We start from the raw sequence: 22502 nt of genomic DNA on the forward strand, positions 1-22502 counted from the left end.
CATTATTCGTAATTCGCCTGACGCCTGTAGCTTTCTCCTGTTTTGTGCCAAGGTCTGTTGACCCACAAAAACACAAAACACAGAAGTGTTTTTTTTTTTTTTTTTTGAAGTGCCGGAGAATAACACAGATGTGCCAGTCAAGCTCTGCCTCTCTCCAGCCGCCAACAAGCCCCTATGAGAACCAGGCTCTGTAAAACCTCTGTGGCTAAACCACTGAAATCCTGCAAAAACAGGGCATCCCAGGTGCACAGGGGAGGGCCGGGCCCCAGCTGTGGTAAAGGGGGTCAGCCCGGCCTCCCCTCCTATTGGCTGCCAGGCCACGTGCAATGATGTGAACATTGGCATGAAAAGATATATAGAGGCACAGATCTCTATGCCAAGCAGAAAAGGCTGGCGCTCATCATCCAATGTTGGGGCAGTGAGTGACACTTGCGTGGGCACTGACAAGCTGGCAGCAGGTATGGCATCTACAGCTCTGTATACTTCATTAGTCATTGTTGTCTGTCAAAGCCCGGGCACATCCATGGCGTATTATCTCCAAATAACCAACACAAGGCCCATCACCTGGCCCGCTCCGTCCTACAGGGACCCATCCTAAATCCTGGCCAGGGGTGAGCATCTGTCACATTAGCGGGCATTAGGAGCATGTGATGACCCCGCTATGGACATCTCATGGGCACTGCTTTGCTGAAGCTTGCGTTCGCCTGCAGCTGGATATCTGTGCTGCCCCCGCACCGGCCCCCACCGGCCCCCCAGGGGTCTGGCTTATATGTGACATTTCATATCGCTGGGATAAAAGTAACCCAAATATTTCTCCCAGCCGGATGGTGCCCCCCTCCCACCCACTGCTACAAGCACAGGCTCTTACTTTACTTATAAGTCAGTCCCCCCCCCTAAAATTTACCTGATTTCCACTATATTTGCTGAACATTTTAAATGTCAGATTTTAGCAATTTTTCCCCAGAAGGGACATAAAAGGTTTAAGTCTTGTGCAGGTTGTGATCGGGATGAGAAGGTTCTCTGGGGAGCAGGAGATCATCGCCAAGTCTGTAGGGTCATCGGGCTGTGTTATTTATATTATATGTTTTATAGGAAGGTTATTTGTAGACAGATAGATAGATATGAGAGAGATAGATAGATAGATATGAGATAGATAGATAGATATGATATAGATAGATATGAGATAGATAGATAGATAGATAGATATGAGATAGATAGATAGATATGATATAGATAGATATGAGATAGATAGATAGATAGATAGATATGAGATAGATAGATATGAGATAGATAGATAGATAGATATGAGATAGATAGATATGAGATAGATAGATATGAGATAGATAGATATGAGATAGATAGATATGAGATAGATAGATAGATATGAGATAGATAGATAGGTATGAGATAGATAGATAGATATGAGATAGATAGATAGATATGAGATAGATAGATAAATAGATATGAGATAGATAGATAGATATGAGAGAGATAGATAGATAGAAAGAGAGATAGATAGATATGAGATAGATAGATAGATAGATAGATATGAGATAGATAGATAGATATGATATAGATAGATAGATCTCATATCTAGATCACATCTATCTATCTCATATCTATATATCTCATATCTAGCTCATATCTATCTATCTATCTCATATCTATCTATCTATCTCATATCTATCTATCTATCTCATATCTATCTCTCTCTCTCATATCTATCTATCTATCTATCTATCTATCTATCTCATATCTATCTATCTATCAATCTCATATCTATCTATCTATCTATCTATCTCATATCTATCTATCTATCTCATATCTATCTATCTCATATCTATCTATCTCATATCTATCTATCTATCTCATATCTATCTATCTATCTCATATCTATCTCTCTCTCTCATATCTATCTATCTATCTATCTATCTATCTCATATCTATCTATCTATCAATCTCATATCTATCTATCTATCTATCTATCTATCTCATATCTATCTATCTATCTCATATCTATCTATCTCATATCTATCTATCTATCTATCTCATATCTATCTATCTATCTCATATCTATCTATCTCATATCTATCTATCTATCAATCTCATATCTATCTATCTATCTATCTATCTCATATCTATCTATCTCTCTCTCTCTCATATCTATCTATCTCATATCTATCTATCTATCTATCTATCTATCTCATATCTATCTATCTATCTCATATCTATCTATCTATCTATCTATCTATCTATCTCATATCTATCTATCTCATATCTATCTATCTATCAATCTCATATCTATCTATCTATCTATCTCATATCTATCTATCTATCTCTCTCATATCTATCTATCTCATATCTATCTATCTATCTCATATCTATCTATCTATCTATCTATCTCATATCTATCTATCTATCTCATATCTATCTATCTCATATCTATCTATCTATCAATCTCATATCTATCTATCTATCTCATATCTATCTATCTATCTATCTATCTATCTATCTCATATCTATCTATCTCATATCTATCTATCTGTCTATCTATCTCATATCTATCTATCTCATATCTATCCATCTATCTCATATTTATCCATCTATCTCATATCTATCTATCTATCTATCTCATATCTATCTATCTATCTCATATCCATCTATCTATCTCATATCTATCTATCTCATATCTATCTATCTATCTATCTATCTATCTATCTTCTATCTATCTCATATCTCTCTATCTCATATCTATCTATCTATCTCATATCTATCTATCTCATATCTATCTATCTATCTATCTATCTATCTATCAATGGCTCCTTTCATACTACCGCTACCGCCCTTCATCTTTTTCTCATGCCATCTTTCGGCAGCATAACAGACGTCAGAGAATCCAATTCAAGTGAATGGGATCCTCTGTGCCCGTTATGCCTCCCGCTGGTTCCGTCACACTAACGTCCGTTTGTGGCGGAGCCCAGCAGCAGTGAGAAAGTATCATCTCCTATCTATCTATCTATCTATCTATCTATCTCATATCTATCTATCTATCTATCTATCTATCTATCTCATATCTATCTATCTATCAATCTCATATCTATCTATCTATCTCATATCTATCTATCTATCTCTCTCATATCTATCTATCTCATATCTATCTATCTATCTCATATCTATCTATCTATCTCATATCTATCTATCTATCTCATATCTATCTATCTCATATCTATCTATCTATCAATCTCATATCTATCTATCTATCTCATATCTATCTATCTATCTATCTCATATCTATCTATCTGTCTATCTATCTCATATCTATCTATCTCATATCTATCCATCTATCTCATATTTATCCATCTATCTCATATCTATCTATCTATCTATCTATCTATCTATCTATCTATCTCATATCTATCTATCTATCTCATATCCATCTATCTATCTCATATCTATCTATCTCATATCTATCTATCTATCTATCTATCTTCTATCTATCTCATATCTCTCTATCTCATATCTATCTATCTATCTCATATCTATCTATCTCATATCTATCTATCTATCTATCTATCAATGGCTCCTTTCATACTACCGCTACCGCCCGTCATCTTTTTCTCATGCCATCTTTCGGCAGCATAACAGACGTCAGAGAATCCAATTCAAGTGAATGGGATCCTCTGTGCCCGTTATGCCTCCCGCTGGTTCCGTCACACTAACGTCCGTTTGTGGCGGAGCCCAGCAGCAGTGAGAAAGTATCATCTCCTATCTATCTATCTATCTATCTATCTATCTATCTATCTCATATCTATCTATCTATCTATCTATCTCATATCTATCTATCTATCTATCTATCTCATATCTATCTATCTCATATCTATCTATCTATCTATCATCTATCTATCTATCTATCTCATATCTATCTCTCTATTTCATATATATCCATTTAATATCTATCTATCGCTCTCATATCTATCTATCTATCTACCTCATATCTATCTATCTATCTCATATCTATCTATCTATCTATCTATCTCATATCTATCTATCTATCTATCTCATATCTATCTATCTATCTATCTATCTCATATCTATCTATCTCATATCTATCTATCTATCTATCTATCTCATATCTATCTATCTATCTCATATCTATCTATCTATCTATCTATCTGTCTATCTCATATCTATCTATCTATCTATCTCATATCTATATATCTATCTCATATCTATCTATCTCATATCTATCTATCTCATATCTATCTATCTCATATCTATCTATCTCATATCTATATATCTATCTCATATATATCTATCTCATATCTATCTATCTATCTCATATCTATCTATCTATCTATCTCATATCTATCTATCTATCTATCTATCTATCTGTCTATCTCATATCTATCTGTCTATCTCATATCTATCTATCTCATATCTATCTATCTCATATCTATCTATCTATGTATCTCATATCTATCTATCTATCTATCTATCTCATATCTATCTATCTATCTATCTATCTATCTATCTTATCTGTGCTGGGGTTATAACATTTTTGCTTGGTTTTGGCTGAATGATAAGAAACCTAGCGAAAGTGGCCAAATTGTCCTTTTTTTCACCATCAGGAATAACTAAAATCATTGATTTATTGCTGAAAGACAAATAAGTGGGAAACAAAAAACAAACAAACCTATATTAATAATAGTATTAAACCGATGAAACACAAAACATAAACAATAAAATGTTATTTGAACTAGAAGGATTTATGGCTGTTTGATAATACAGAATATTTTACATATTTAATTCTATTTACAAATGTTTGCTGTCAGTGAATGAGAACATTATTGTTTACAGTCAGAGGCAATAAGGATACAGTCACAAGTACCGCAGTGGAATCAGCAGTGGATTTACTGCCCATTGACTTCAATTGGTATCAAACACCCCACAAACCTGCCGGATCTACTCTCCAGATCCTACACTCCAGATCTACACTCCAGATCTACACTCCAGATCTACACTACAGATCTACACTCCAGATCTACTCTACAGATCCTACACTCCAGATCTACACTCCAGATCTACACTCCAGATCTACACTCCAGATCCTACACTCCAGATCCTACACTCCAGATCTACACTCCAGATCTACTCTACAGATCTACACTCCAGATCTACACTCCAGATCTACACTCCAGATCTACTCTACAGATCTACACTCCAGATCTACACTCCAGATCTACACTCCAGATCCTACACTCCAGATCTACTCTACAGATCTACACTCCAGATCTACTCTACAGATCTACACTACATATCTACTCTACATATTCTACACTCCAGATCTACACTACATATTCTACACTCCAGATCTACACTCCAGATCTACACTACATATTCTACACTCCAGATCTACACTACATATTCTACACTCCAGATCTACACTACATATTCTACACTCCAGATCTACACTCCAGATCTACACTCCAGATCTACACTCCAGATCTACACTACATATCTACACTACATATCTACACTACATATCTACACTACAGATCTACACTCCAGATCTACACTCCAGATCTACACTCCAGATCTACTCTATACATTCTACACTCCAGATCCTACACTCCAGATCTACACTCCAGATCTACACTACATATCTACACTCCAGATCTACACTACAGATCCTACACTCTAGATCTACACTCCAGATCTACTCTCCAGATCTACTCTACAGATCCTACTCTACAGATCTACACTCCAGATCTACTCTACAGATCTAAACTTCAGATCTACACTCCAGATCTACTCTACAGATCCTACACTCCAGATCTACACTCCAGATCTACTCTACAGATCCTACATTCCAGATCTACACTCCAGATCTACACTCCAGATCTACACTCCAGATCTACTCTACAGATCTACACTACAGATCTAGACTACAGATCTACACTCCAGATCTACACTCCAGATCTACACTCCAGATCCTACACTCCAGATCTACACTCCAGATCTACACTACATATCTACACTACATATCTACACTACAGATCTACACTCCAGATCTACACTCCAGATCTACACTACAGATCTACTCTACACATTCTACACTCCAGATCCTACACTCCAGATCTACACTCCAGATCTACACTACATATCTACACTCCAGATCTACACTCCAGATCTACACTCCAGATCTACACTACAGATCTACACTCCAGATCTACATTACAGATCTACACTACAGATCTACACTACAGATCTACACTCCAGATCTACACTCCAGATCTACACTCCAGATCTACACTCCAGATCTACTCTCCAGATCTACACTCCAGATCTACACTCCAGATCTACTCTCCAGATCTACACTACAGATCTACACTCCAGATCTACTCTACAGATCTACACTCCAGATCTACTCTACACATTCTACACTCCAGATCCTACACTCCAGATCTACACTCCAGATCTACACTACATATCTACACTACAGATCTACACTCCAGATCTACTCTACACATTCTACACTCCAGATCTACACTCCAGATCTACACTCCAGATCTACTCTCCAGATCTACACTCCAGATCTACACTCCAGATCTACACTCCAGATCTACACTCCAGATCTACACTCCAGATCTACACTCCAGATCTACTCTACACATTCTACACTCCAGATCTACTCTACACATTCTACACTCCAGATCTACTCTACACATTCTACACTCCAGATCTACTCTACAGATCTACACTCCAGATCTACACTCCAGATCTACACTCCAGATCTACACTCCAGATCTACACTCCAGATCTACTCTACACATTCTACACTCCAGATCTACTCTACACATTCTACACTCCAGATCTACTCTACAGATCTACACTCCAGATCTACTCTACACATTCTACACTCCAGATCTACACTCCAGATCTACACTCCAGATCTACACTCCAGATCTACACTCCAGATCTACACTCCAGATCTACACTCCAGATCTACACTCCAGATCTACACTCCAGATCTACACTCCAGATCTACACTACAGATCGGTGAAAAAAATTTCTTTATTCACCATCATCAGAGGCGACGTTTCGGCTGCCTCTCGCAGCCATTGTCATTGCTATTTTTCCATTTTATAGATAGATATGAGATAGATAGATAGATATGAGATAGATATGAGATAGATAGATGTGAGATAGATAGATAGATATGAGATAGATAGATAGATAGATATGAGATAGATAGATAGATAGATATGAGATAGATAGATATGAGATAGATAGATATGAGATAGATAGATGTGAGCGATAGCAACAGGAGAATACAGCAGCACACTGCTTGCACAAAGATATAGAGAAAACATGAGTATATAGATACAACATGAGAAGCTATTCAGCCACATATGGGGGAGTGGCTACCTCCATGTTGGTTCTTGCAACCCACCCACCTCTATCAGGTGTATATAAGGTGCCTTGGATGTTTCAGATCCTGCAATGCCTGCTGAACTATTCACACAGAGGCATATTCATAGTGTAGGGTCCGTCCCTATGAGGTCACCTTACCGTGGTGGGACGGTCCAAGCTATTTGGCCGCCAAATTGCAAGCTAAGTACCTCACTATTTCATTACTGCACCATAGCTGAATAGCTTCTCATGTTGCATCTATATACTCATGTTTTATCTATATACTCATGTTTTATCTACATCTTTGTGCTAGCAGTGTGCTGCTGTATTCTCCTGTTGCTGTATATTTAGCCCAGCAGCCTGCACCTGTAAGCCAGGACCGTATAATAGTTTGGAATTAATAGTGCTGGCCAACTTATTCTTTGTTTAGATGTGAGAGATAGATAGATAGGAGATAGATAGATAATAGATAGATAGATATGAGTTAGATAGATAGATATGAGTTAGATAGATAGATATGAGTTAGATAGATAGATAGGAGTTAGATATGACATAGAGAGACATTGAATCTATCTAGCTAAGGTTTAATTATCTATTTATCTTATACTTACAAATAATGGCAGATACATATGAGATTAATAAATCTATTTATCAATCTCATATCTATCTATTTAACTCATATCTATCTATCCATCTATCTATCCATCTATCCATCCATCCGTCTGTTTTTTCTACCTGGATTCACATTTATCTATCTATCTATCTATCTATCTATCTATCTATCTATCTATCTAGCTCTCTCGTATTTATCTATCTATCTTTCTCATATCTATCTATCTATTTACCCCTATATATCCTATGTAAGGATCACTATCATGTGGCTTGAGAATGGTATTGTGAGAACACCGAAACGTCGCACTACCTGTTCATGGAATGAAAGTTATCTGTACTTTATGATACTCCTGTGTGCTGCGGTCGCCTCTTTCATGTGTGTGTCTATTTATCCATCTATCTATGCCCTGTGTATGTATGTATTCATGTATTTATTTTTCTATCTATCTATTATCTATCTATCTCATATCTATAAATATATATATAGATAAATGGGAGATAGATAGCTATTAGATAGATTAATAAATAAGAGATAGATATTTAATAATAGATCGATATGAGATTTGTGGCACTCACTTTATAGTTAAAGGGGTACTTCACTGGCCAGACGAGGAGGTGACGTCATGGCCACACACCCTCAATGCAAGTCTATGGGAGGGGGCGTGACGACCGTCACGCCCCCTCCCATAGACTTGCATTGAGGGGGTGTGGCCGAGACATCACAAGGGGCGTGGTCGATCGGCGGAGTGCGAAAACAGCGTTTGGAACATTTAGTTCCGAACACTGGCCAGTGGAGTACCCCTTTAATGAAGCTGAACTGCAGTACCCAGCGTGGCCACTATACCATGTACGGAGCCATCTGCTTCTGCCCCATTGTAATGTATATGCGGTCAGCTAAGCTGTGGTGGGTCTGGACATGAAATTACTCAGTACAGGATTTTGGATATATTTAGACTAAAAGAACCCAAAATATTATTTGAAGATGAACATTCTCTTTATGGCTTTAGTGTCTAAACAATGCTGGTACAAATATTGGATATATATTTTCATAGATATTAGTGAAAAGTGTTAATATGAATTCTTTCTATGTCTTTCAGTGCTCAAGAACATGGAGTCGCCATTGATCAGCAACTCGGGCAACTCAGGGACAAACGAAATGCATCCTCCATATACTAAATTCTCAGAATGGAAGTTTAAGCTGTTCAGGGTGAAGTCTCTGGAGAGGACGTCCTCACAAGAACAGAGTGACGACAGCGGGGTGTCATGTACCAGCCCTCAGGAGAGATCCCCGTACTTCAGTGTGAGTTCAGAAGACCTCAGCCAAGAGACCTCAGTGATATCACCTACAAACAGCAAAGATCCAGAGGCCATTGTCCCAGACAACAATGAGGCTGAAGCGAAGAGACTGGAAGAAGAGGCCCACACCGCCATTTTGCAACACTTATGCCGCATTTGTGGGGTCTCTTTTAAAATGGATCAACAGAACAGAAGTTACCCTGTTCATGGACCAGTGGACAATGAGACTCAAGATGTCCTAAGACGGAAAGAGAAGAAAGCCACCTCCTGGCCTGAACTCATCTCCAAGGTCTTTAAGATAGACGTGAGGGGCGATCTGGACTCTATTCACCCAACCCTTTTTTGCCACAATTGCTGGAGCATCATGCATCAGAAATTCAGCAACTCCTTCAGCGAGGTTTATTTCCCACGTAACAATGCCGTGGAGTGGAAGCCTCACTGTTCCTCATGTGACGTCTGCAGTTCCTCCAAAACCTGGGGTAAGAGAAAGGGAGCAAGCCACCAAAATTCTCTTATCAAAAAGAGAAAGCTCAGTGTGGAACATGGAAAAAAGAACAAAAATGGAAACATTTCACCTCTCTGGAAGAAGACTAGGACCCTGAATCAAATCAAAAACAAATGTAAAGATATCCACCTCGACTCCACTTTGCTGATTGTTGACTATCCGTCTGATTTTACCAAGTCAGTCACCTGCCAGATATGCGAACACATACTGTCTGATCCGGTGCAAACATCATGCAAACATTTGTTCTGCAGGATTTGCATCCTCAAATACTTCAAGATCATGGGTTGCTACTGCCCATCTTGCAGACACACTTGCTTTCCAACAGACCTTACAACCCCCGTGAAGTCCTATCTCAACATATTAAACTCCTTGGTCTTGAAGTGCACGGTGACCGGATGTGATGAGGAAATCCTGCTTGGAAAATACTCCCAACATATTTCCAAACATAAAGAGATCAAAGGTAAAGAAGCCTATGCCCATATCAATAAAGGGGGAAGACCCAGGCTACATCTACTGTCATTGACAAGAAGAGCCCAAAAACACCGTCTTAGAGAGCTCAAGATGCTAGTGAAGACTTTCGCTGATAAGGAGGAAGGAGGTGACGTTAAGTCAGTTTGCCTGACTCTCTTTCTCCTGGCCTTAAGAGCAAGGAATGAACACCGCCAGGCTGATGAATTAGAGGCCATCATGGAAGGTAGAGGAGCAGGACTGCACCCGGCTGTCTGTCTTGCCATACGAGTAAACACTTTTCTGAGCTGTAGCCAGTACCATAAAATGTACAGAACAGTCAAAGCCACAACTGGACGCCAGATTTTCCAACCTTTGCATGCATTGAGAAATGCAGAGAAAGCCCTTCTACCTGGATATCATCCTTTCGAATGGAAACCACCATTAAAAAACGTGTCCACCAGTACAGATGTTGGCATCATGGACGGTCTATCGGGACTGAATCGCTCAGTTGATGAATATCCTGTTGATGCTATTGCCAAAAGGTTTAGATATGACGTTGCTCTGGTTTCCACTTTGAAAGACATGGAAGAAGATATTCTTGAAGGCTTGAAATCCAAAGACTTAGAGGAATACCTGTCTGGTCCATTTACTGTGGTGCTGAAAGAATCGTGTGATGGAATGGGAGATGTAAGTGAGAAGCATGGCTGTGGACCTGCGGTGCCAGAAAAGGCCGTCCGCTTCTCCTTCACCATCATGAACATAAGCGTTCCCAACAGCAATAACGTCTCTGTTCGAATTTTCGAAGAGACCAAACCCAATTCTGAACTTTGCTGCAAACCTGTGTGTTTAATGCTGGCTGATGAATCAGACCATGAAACTTTGACTGCCATCTTGGGCCCTCTGATAGCCGAAAGAGAGTCAATGAAATCCAGTGAGCTCCTGCTAGAAATTGGTGGAATATGTAGAAGCTTTAAATTTGTTTTTCGGGGTACAGGGTATGATGAAAAGTTAGTGCGTGAGGTAGAAGGTCTCGAAGCCTCAGGTTCTGTCTACATTTGTACTCTTTGTGATGCCACTCGTCTTGAAGCTTCTCAGAACTTGGTGTTCCATTCCATAACCAGAAGCCACAATGAGAACTTGCAACGTTACGAAACATGGAGATCCAATCCCCACCATGAATCTGTCGATGAGCTTCGGGATAGAGTTAAGGGAGTCTCTGCAAAGCCATTTATTGAGACCCTTCCATCTATCGACGCTTTGCACTGTGACATTGGAAACGCTGCAGAGTTTTTCCGAATTTTCCAGCTAGAAATAGGAGAAGTCTACAAAAATGGTAAAGCTCCTGTAGAAGAACGAAAGAAATGGCAAGCAACGCTTGACAAACACCTTAGAAAGAAGATGAACTTAAAGCCTATTATGAGAATGAATGGAAACTTTGCCCGAAAACTCATGAGCAAGGAAACGGTTGAAGCTGTTTGTGACCTGATACCTTCTGAGGAGAGGCAAGCGGCCCTCAGAGAACTAATGGACTTATATCTCAAAATGAAACCAGTGTGGCGTTCTTCATGCCCAGCTAAAGAGTGCCCAGAGTTGCTCTGCCAGTACAGCTACCACTCTCAGAGATTTGCAGAGCTCTTGTCCACCAAGTTCAAGTATAGATATGAGGGCAAGATCACCAACTACTTCCACAAAACCCTCGCCCATGTCCCAGAAATCATTGAACGTGATGGTTCTATAGGAGCTTGGGCAAGTGAAGGCAACGAGTCCGGTAACAAACTATTCAGGCGTTTCCGAAAAATGAATGCCAGACAGTCCAAAACCTATGAAATGGAAGATGTCTTGAAACATCATTGGCTTTACACATCTAAATTTCTTCAGAAATTTATGAACGCCCATATTACCCTTAAGAACCAAGGTTTTACTGTAGATATAGAACCAGATCAAGAACCAGATGAAGCATTAGAAGGTCCAGTAGATTCTATAGACTTAATGGAATTCTGAGTTCACATCTTAGAATGATACAAATGTTCTAGAAAGTTCTGCTATAGTTTTCCTCCATGGAGGTCAACTTCATGTCCAAAGGCTAAGTTAAGGAGACACTCAAGCTCCATGTAGCCAGGACCAAGGTGTAAGGAACTTGTTCTGCAAGGCTTAAATGGAGAATTCTCTATGTTGTGAGAAATAATATTCATATCTTGTTAGCCATTGGTGATAAGTATGAAATGGATGTCGTACTGTGTTATTTTTTGCATATTTTCTTAGAAAGATGTCTACATCTCTATGACTGGTGTCCGATTTAGACCGTGAAGTTTGAGATGCTGAACTGATGACTGTGGTTTTTGCTTTTTAATGTTTTGTCATATACAAACCGACGACATCATAAGAACATAAGGCTCTATGTAAGTCAATTCATCTTTTTGTAGGTATTTTTCAGCCATAGGTTTAGGTATATAGCTACACATTTCAATTAATTTAAACATTTGAGTGCGTCATTGAAAGAAAAATAAAGTGCCTAATGGAGGCGCCGTACTTTAAAGGGGTACTCCGCTGTTCAGCGTTTTGAACAAACTGTTCCGAGCGCTGGAGCCGGCAGCTTGTGACGTCATAGCCCCGCTACCTCATTACGTCATGCCCAGCCCCCTCAATGCAAGTCTATGGGAGGGGGCGTGACAGCCGTCACGCCCCCTCTCATAGACTTGCATTGAGGGGGCGGGGCTATTACGTCACGAGCTCCCGTCTCCAGCTTTTGAAACAGTTTGTTCAAAACGTTGAGCGGCGGCGTACCCCTTTAACCCATAGAGTGCCAAAATTGGCACCCTTGGGCCCTACAAAATCCATGCAGCATTATTCCACATACTATATATCCTTTGCACACGTGTACATACCACACTTCTATGCTTACCTCACGTTTGTACGTTGTCACTTTGAATTTTAGCATAGTGCTGCAGTGCAGATAGTCAAATTTATATTGGAACCTGCCAGGTGACCCAGTCTAATGGTGCTTCTTAGTTAGCCCTTAGCATAATTTTTTTTGTATTGTTGTTGTTTGCTTTGTGATCGTGTGTGTACACGTAGGAGTTCCATTTCATGAGTAGCTAGTTTTACCCTACTGATAATATGACCTCTATCCCATAAGACTATAGCATTACCCTAAACCTGATCTGAACACTGTCTCATGAAAGCCTAGTTCTATTTTACAGATGATATGAGCTCCATCTCACAAGGGTCTAGTTCTACCCTACTGATGATATGAGCTCCATATCCTTGATGTGAACTCCATCTTATGTGGGTCAAATTCAAGCCTACTGTATGAATTCTACCTCATGGTCTAGTTCTAGTCTACTGATTATCTAAGCTAGATCTAAGAGGGCCTAGTTATACCTTACCCATTAGCTCCATCTCACAAGGGTTTAGTTATACCTTACCCATTATAGGAGCTCCATCTCACGAGGGTTTAGTTATACTTTACCCATTATAGGAGCTCCATCTCACGAGGGTTTAGTTGTACCTCATCCCATATAGGAGCTCCATCTCAGGAGGGTTTAGTTATACTTTACCCATTATAGGAACTCCATCTCAGGAGAGTTTAGTTATACTTTACCCATTATAGGAGCTCCATCTCACGAGGGTTTAGTTATACTTTACCCATTATAGGAGCTCCATCTCACGAGGGTTTAGTTATACTTTACCCATTATAGGAGCTCCATCTCAGGAGGGTTTAGTTATACTTTACCCATTATAGGAGCTCCATCTCACGAGGGTTTAGTTATACTTTACCCATTATAGGAGCTCCATCTCACGAGGGTTTAGTTATACTTTACCCATTATAGGAGCTCCATCTCATGAGGGTTTAGTTATACTTTACCCATTATAGGAGCTCCATCTCACGAGGGTTTAGTTATACCTCATCCCATATAGGAGCTCCATCTTACGAGGGTTTAGTTATACCTTACCCATTATAGGAGCTCCATCTCACGAGGGTTTAGTTGTACATCATGCCATATAGGAGCTCCATCTCAGGAGGGTTTAGTTATACTTTACCCATTATAGGAGCTCCATCTCACGAGGGTTTAGTTATACTTTACCCATTATAGGAACTCCATCTCACGAGGGTTTAGTTATACTTTACCCATTATAGGAGCTCCATCTCACGAGGGTTTAGTTATACTTTACCCATTATAGGAGCTCCATCTCATGAGGGTTTAGTTATACTTTACCCATTATAGGAGCTCCATCTCACGAGGGTTTAGTTATACCTCATCCCATATAGGAGCTCCATCTTACGAGGGTTTAGTTATACCTTACCCATTATAGGAGCTCCATCTCACGAGGGTTTAGTTGTACATCATGCCATATAGGAGCTCCATCTCAGGAGGGTTTAGTTATACTTTACCCATTATAGGAACTCCATCTCACGAGGGTTTAGTTATACCTTACCCATTATAGGAACTCCATCTCACGAGGGTTTAGTTGTACCTTACCGATTATAGGAGCTCCATCTCAGGAGGGTTTAGTTATACTTTACCCATTATAGGAGCTCCATCTCACAGGGGTTTGGTTATACCTTACCCATTATAGGAACTCCATCTCACGAGGGTTTAGTTGTACCTTACCCATTATAGGAGCTCCATCTCACGAGGGTTTAGTTATACCTTACCCATTATAGGAGCTCCATCTCAGGAGGGTTTAGTTATACTTTACCCATTATAGGAGCTCCATCTCACGAGGGTTTAGTTATACTTTACCCATTATAGGAGCTCCATCTCACGAGGGTTTAGTCATACTTTACCCATTATAGGAGCTCCATCTCACGAGGGTTTAGTTGTACCTCATCCCATATAGGAGCTCCATCTCAGGAGGGTTTAGTTATACCTTACCCATTATAGGAGCTCCATCTCACGAGGGTTTATTTATACTTTACCCATTATAGGAGCTCCATCTCATGAGGGTTTAGTTATACCTCATCCCATATAGGAGCTCCATCTTACGAGGGTTTAGTTATTCCTTATTCCATATAGGAGCTCCATCTCACGAGGGTTTAGTTATACCTTACCCATTATAGGAGCCCCATCTCACGAGGGTTTAGTTATTACCTTACCCATTATAGGAACTCCATCTCACGAGGGTTTAGTTATACCTTACCCATTATAGGAGCTCCATCTCACGAGGGTCTAGTTATATCCCTTACTGATTAAAGGGGTACTCCAAACGCTGGAGCCGTGAGCTTGTGACGTCATAGCCCGTCCCCTCATGGCGGGGACGGGCTATGACTTGCATTGAGGGGGCGGGGCGTGACGCCATGAGGGGGCCGGGCTATGACGTCACGAGCTCCCGGCACCAAACGCTGAGCAGAGTACCCCTTTAAGAAGTGAAATATTTTCTGCCTAAGTTTAATATTGGGAACAAAAACTTTTAAAGAGAAACAGGATAGAGCATGTTGTCTCTATTTGTTGCTCCTATGGGTTTTCTTTAGCAGGCCCGATGATAACTAAGATCTGCACAACATCTTGGGTTTAGGCTTGGGGGTTCCATTGTACTTTCTTCTACCTCATTTTCCCTTGCACAGCATTTTTTTAAATTTCCGTTTTTTGTGATACCATAGAATTTTTTTCTAAGTTTGATTTAGTTGTGAATTTCTCATTATCTTTTCATAAGTTTGTGTTTGTTGATTATTTTACATATATTTTATAGGGACGTTGTCACTTTTTAACAACATTTCTGCCTCATTAAAAAAAATTTTTTTAAGAAGACTATTATCTTTTTTCCGTTAACTTTGTTTCTTTTTTTATGCTTTTTAAGGGACAATCAAACTGTAAGATTGCAATATTTCTAGTACAGCATGGAACTTACCAAAGCATTGTGTTCCATTTTTTCATTTTCGTTTTTCCTCCTTTTCTTCTAAAAGAAGAATTGTACTTTGCAATGGCGTATTTCATGTTACCATAATATATATATTTATATTTATTCTGTGGGTCAATACGATTAACATGATACCCAATTTATATAGCTTTTCTATTATTGTTCTGCTTTACATAAAAGGCAAACTTTTTAAACCAAATTTAATATGCTTTAAATTGCCCTATTCTGACCCCTATTCCTTTTTTATTTTTCCATATACAGGTTTGTACATGTGACTTTTTGATCACTCTTTATTCCATTTTTTCTGGGATATGATGTGACCGAAAATCATCCATTTTGGAATTTGTCATTTTTTTGTTTTACATTTACGCCATTCACGAACATTTCCGCACCCGGAGATACCAAATATGTTTATTTACTATTTTTACATTTTTTTTTTTTTAGTTTATTTTTTATTGTCACATTATTTTTATGTTTTTTTAACATCATATGTTTGTAAAATTAGAAAAATTTACTTTATATTGTAAAATGTTGTACTTTTTAAGATTTTTATTGGGTGGAGGGGCTTATGTGTATTTTTAAAGACTTAAAAAAAAATGTTCAAATATTTTAAGGGAACTATTTATAATAATCACTTGATTGCTATTACTGTTAAGTGCTAGGCATTGGCATAGCACTGATCGGTAATATCGGCAATCCATCAGTATAGCCTGCTAGAAGGCAGATTATGAAAATGGATCCTGGAAGAGCAGCATTGAGGAGACTTTCGGCTGCCATCTTCACTCATCGGACCCACCCAATCACGCTGCGGGGGTCCAATGAGTCTGACAGAGCCCCCCTAATGCTTTTAGATGCCGTGATCAGTATAGATAAAGGGTTAATGGCGGGCATCAGCATTATCACGGAATATGAAGTCTATGAGGTCTATGAAGTGAGCGCCTCTCAGGACGTACATGTATTTTATTGTCCTCTAGGGGTTAAAAGTTTAGATTTGATGTTTTGCACTTATTATGACAATGTTTGGTGAAGTTAAAATATTTGAGAACATGAGTAAAATTATAAAATGTCATGTTCTTTTTTTGAGATTATGATTATTTGGGATTATTATCAAATATGTCACCATTTTTCTGACATTGATAAGATTATGATACTTTTGTAGACGCCTTTAACTGTATTTTTAATTTTAATTTGGGAAAAGAAAAGGTTTTGTCAAATAAAAATGTTATATAAAAAAAAATTAAAATGAATAATCCTGTAACTGACGTCATTAATGCAGATGATTATATATGACTATTGAGTATGTTCTTTCTTCTACAGTTTCATTTGCAATAAAGATTTGTTGATTATAATCTCCGCTTTGCGTTTTGTGTATGTACAAACCCCATGTGATGCGGCGATAATGGAGGAATCGTAATAAGGTTCTCATGTCCGGTATTGTCATATTGTTCTGTACATGGATGAGAGAAATACTAGGAAAGAGCCGCGTCCGTTGTCAGGAAATACACAAAGATACAATGGGATTTGTCAGTGTGGGCAGAATAAGTTAGTCCTTGTGTAGAGCCGGATAGGCAATTATATTCTTGTATATAGGAGGCAGTATTATAGTAGTTATATTCTTGTACATAGGAGCAGTATTATAGTAGTTATATTCTTGTATATAGGAGCAGTATTATAGTAGTTATATTGTTGTATATAGGAGGCAGTATTATAGTAGTTATATTCTTGTATATAGGAGCAGTATTATAGTAGTTATATTCTTGTATATAGGGGCAGTATTATAGTAGTTATATTCTTGTATATAGGAGCAGTATTATAGTAGTTATATTCTTGTATATAGGGGCAGTATTATAGTAGTTATATTCTTGTATATAGGAACAGTATTATAGTAGTTATATTCTTGTATATAGGAGCAGTAATATAGTAGTTATATTCTTGTATATAGGAGCAGTATTATAGTAGCTATATTCTTGTATATAGGAGCAGTATTATAGTAGTTATAGTCTTGTATATAGGAGCAGTATTATAGTAGTTATATTCTTGTATATAGGAGCAGTATTATAGTAGTTATATTCTTGTATATAGGAGGCAGTATTATAGTAGTTATATTCTTGTATATAGGAGCAGTATTATAGTAGTTATATTCTTGTATATAGGAGCAGTATTATAGTAGTTATATTCTTGTATATAGGAGCAGTATTATAGTAGATATATTCTTGTATATAGGAGCAGTATTATAGTAGTTATATTCTTGTATATAGGAGGCAGTATTATAGTAGTTATATTCTTGTATATAGGAGCAGTATTATAGTAGTTATAGTCTTGTATATAGGAGCAGTATTATAGTAGTTATATTCTTGTATATAGGAGCAGTATAATAGTAGTTATATTCTTGTATATAGGAGCAGTATTATAGTAGTTATATTCTTGTATATAGGAGCAGTATTATAGTAGTTATATTCTTGTATATAGGAGCAGTATTATAGTAGTTATATTCTTGTATATAGGAGCAGTATTATAGTAGTTATATTCTTGTATATAGGAGGCAGTATTATAGTAGTTATATTCTTGTATATAGGAGCAGTATTATAGTAGTTATATTCTTGTACATAGGAGGCAATATTATAGTAGTTATATTCTTGTACATACGGAGTAGTATTATGGTAGTTATATTCTTGTACATAGGAGACAGTATTATATTCCTCGGCTGTCTGGATATGCTTGATTTTGTAGTTTTGCAACAGCTGGAGGCACCCTGGTTGGAAAACACTGCCCTAAATAGTGTGTGTAAAGGGATTAGGATGTATGGGAGTAGGAATAATAACATTGGCTCCTGTGTATAATACAATTCTCTTCAGCCTGAACATTGCTTCTTCCTGTAGTAATAGTTTACTTTTGGCAATGGCTATGGTTGGATTGTTCCATTGGTGCTTATATCTCCCCCACACTAATTCATTTATTCAAGTAATTTATCGGAGAAAGTAAATAGGACGCTGTGCATGAAGCTGCCTCCACAAGACGTGTGTTACCGGACTCATTACTGTACATTACTATCAGTAATGACCAGTCAATGTATTTAGATAGCACTAAAGCTTAGATCGAAACAAGTCCACTGGGAATCACGGCCATCTTCTAGATTCTTCTTGATTGGTTTATGTGGATAATGGTAAATGCTTAAAGAAAAAAAAAACTGTAATAGAAATGATAAAACTCCACAAAAAAAAGGAACCATGTTGGGTTATATGCTTTTATTATTATTTTTTTTACATTTTTTTTCAGGGGGGGCTGGGTGTCTAAAAAAAAAGTTCAACTTTGCAGGTACACTCTGACCTCTGATGATCAAGGGTGGTCAGACATCCCCTCTGTGATAAGACATTGATGGGATCTGACCACCCTTGATCTCCAAAATCGGGGGCCCTTACCTTGGAGCACTCCAGCCCCCCACCTTACGAGATGATCTGGTCTCGGGAGCCGCCAAAGACAGGCCGCAGTGATGTCCTTCCCCAGCCGGTAATTGGTCTCTCTCCAGACTAGTTTCTCTAGGAAGATGGGGCCGGAGCACCCCCAGGTAAGAAACGGGCCCTATTCTGGGGTTGCCAGGCTTCCCCCATGATCAAACACAGTAAATATAGCAGTAATGCAATGTAAAATAATTCTTATATTCAATGTATAGATAGACGCTTGGCACTTGTGCTGCAGCAGACTTGTGTTTTACCATTATCTTTATACACACATCTTTATAGCGGTTGGGCAAGGTCACACGGTGGGTAGATCCACAGCGTATTTGACGCTTCAGATGCGCCTGACGGCAGTGACAGGCGAGGCTGCAGAATGAGGCGGGTAGTTCTGTGTGTCCATTTGTAGTGACGGATTTCCCGTTGTAAAAATCCACCGATACCAGCAGACACACAGAACTACTCGGCAGCAGCCCCTCTTGTGACTGCCATCAGGCGCATCCGAAGCGTCCAATAGGCTGTGGATCCGTCCCCAGGTGACCCTGCCCGAAATATGTTAATATGGTAATACAGACTTTGTTCCCAGGATCAGCTCTCAAGGATTCAAAGGGGTAGTCCACCCCTAGACATCTTATCCTCTATCCAAACGGTAGGGGATTAAGATGTCTTATCCAGGAGGTCCCGCCACTGGAGACCCCCGCGATCTCGGCTGTGGCACCCCAGACATGAGGTGCACGGAGTGAACTTCGCTCCGTGCCAGATGACTGGCGATGTGGGGCGGAGGCTCATGACGTCACAGTCACGCCCAGCTCTTGACATCATGGCCACGCCCCCTCAATACAAGTCAATAGGAGGGGGTGTGACGCTTCATCTCATAGACTTGCATTGAGGGGGCGTGGCCGTGACATCACAAGCGTCCGACGCTGCACCCCACAGAGACGTAATCCACCCCCGCCTCCTGAGACCGCAGAGGAGGATACATTGGGAGAGAGAGAGGAACCAGGGAGCTGCTGAGAGAACACCACACTGACAATGAGAGGACTACACAACATCCTGCCAGGAGAGAGGGAGGAGCTGGGGAGCTGCTGAGGCAACACCACATAGACAATGAGAAGACTACACAACTTCCTGTATGGAGACAGTGAGACGCCATGGAGCTCCTGAGAGAACACCACACTGACAATGAGAGGACTACACAACATCCTGCCAGGAGAGAGGGAGGAGCTGGGGAGCTGCAGAGGCAACACCACATTGACAATGAGAAGACTACACAACTTCCTGTATGGAGACAGTGAGACACCATGGAGCTCCTGAGAGAACACCACACTGACAATGAGAGGACTACACAACATCCTGCCAGGAGAGAGGGAGGAGCTGGGGAGCTGCTGAGGCAACACCACATTGACAATGAGAAGACTACACAACTTCCTGTATGGAGACAGTGAGACGCCATGGAGCTCCTGAGAGAACACCACACTGACAATGAGAGGACTACACAACATCCTGCCAGGAGAGAGGGAGGAGCTGGGGAGCTGCAGAGGCAACACCACATTGACAATGAGAAGAATACACAACTTCCTGTATGGAGACAGTTAGACGCCATGGAGCTCCTGAGAGAACACCACACTGACAATGAGAGGACTACACAACATCCTGCCAGGAGAGAGGGAGGAGCTGGGTAGCTTCTGAGGCAACACCACATCGACAATGAGAAGACTACACAACTTACTGGATGGAGAGAGGGAGGAGCCAGGGAGCTTCTGAGGCAACACCACATTGACAATGAGAAGACTACACAACTTCCTGTATGGAGACAGTGAGACGTCATGGAGCTGCTGAGACAAAACAACCCTGACAAGGAGAGGACTACAAAACTTCTTGTAAAGAGAGAGGGAAGAAACCAGAAAGCTGCTTAGACAACACCACACTGACAATGAGAGGACTACACCACTTCCTGTCTGGAGAGAGGGAGGAGCCGGGAATTACTGAGACAACAGTAATAAGAGGACTACACAACTTCATGTCAAAAACATGCGGAAGCCAGTAATATTTCTTACATAGTTTGTAAGGTTAAAAAAAAAAGTTCAACCTAAAACGTTACAGTGTTGATCCAGAGGAAGACAAAAAACCCCATGAGGCTGATGCCAATTGTTATTTGTAATAACACTCTATGGGTAGGGACGGATCTGAAGCATATTTTACACTGCGGATGATGGACCTTACAGTGTGCCTCCAGCTGTGCCTACTCATAGTGGCAATGTGCCACTACGAGCAGACACACGGTGTTCTGCGAGTCGCCGCGCGCATGCGCAATGTACTCACAGACATCGCGGCTGCTCTCGGCCTAGCCCAGGGAGCAGGGGGAGCGCACATGATGTGTGTGAGTACACTGCGGATGCGGGCAGCGACTCACAGATTGCCTCTACCAGTAGGCACAGCTAGAGGCACACTGTAGGGTCCGTTTTTGGTGGATCCGAAGCGTAAAATACGATGTGGATCAATTACGTGTGACCCTACCCTATTAATAAGGTATATACCACAATACCTTTTAAAAGGGTACTCCACTGGCCAGCACTGGGAACATTTTGCTCCGAACGCTGTGTGAGCACTTCTGGTGTGGACCACGCCCCCTTGTGCCATCAGGCCACACACCCTCAATGCAAGTCTATGGGAGGGGGCGTGTCACGCCCCCTCCCATAGACTTGCATCGAGGGGGCGTGGCCGACCTCTACAGCGTGCACACAGCGTTCGGAACTAAATGTTCCCAACGCTGGCCAGTGGAGTACCCCTTTAAGTACACTAAGTAGAGTCATAGCACGTGGCTGTTTATGACTCCATTTTGCAGGGCTGCTTTTTAAGAATAAATCATATGGTCATTTTTATTTTTATTTTTTTTATTAGATATTAAGAAGAGA

At 39.9% G+C, this 22502-nt stretch overlaps 1 protein-coding gene across 3 annotated transcripts in view; it reads left to right on the forward strand.

Moving 5' to 3' along the window:
* The window catches only part of RAG1 (recombination activating 1), a 32390-nt gene extending 19967 nt beyond the window's left edge, over nucleotides 1–12423 (forward strand). For all 3 annotated transcript variants that reach the window (XM_056527880.1, XM_056527879.1, XM_056527876.1), the window contains exon 3: nucleotides 9123–12423. In XM_056527880.1, the coding sequence (XP_056383855.1) occupies nucleotides 9123–12277 (3155 nt within the window). In that variant the 3' untranslated portion in view covers nucleotides 12278–12423. The remainder of the gene's footprint in view (nucleotides 1–9122) is intronic.
* Nucleotides 12424–22502: the final 10079 nt, after the last annotated feature.

The sequence above is a fragment of the Hyla sarda genome, chromosome 6 (assembly GCF_029499605.1).
Source record: "Hyla sarda isolate aHylSar1 chromosome 6, aHylSar1.hap1, whole genome shotgun sequence".
In the NCBI taxonomy this organism is placed as follows: Eukaryota; Metazoa; Chordata; class Amphibia; order Anura; family Hylidae; genus Hyla; species Hyla sarda.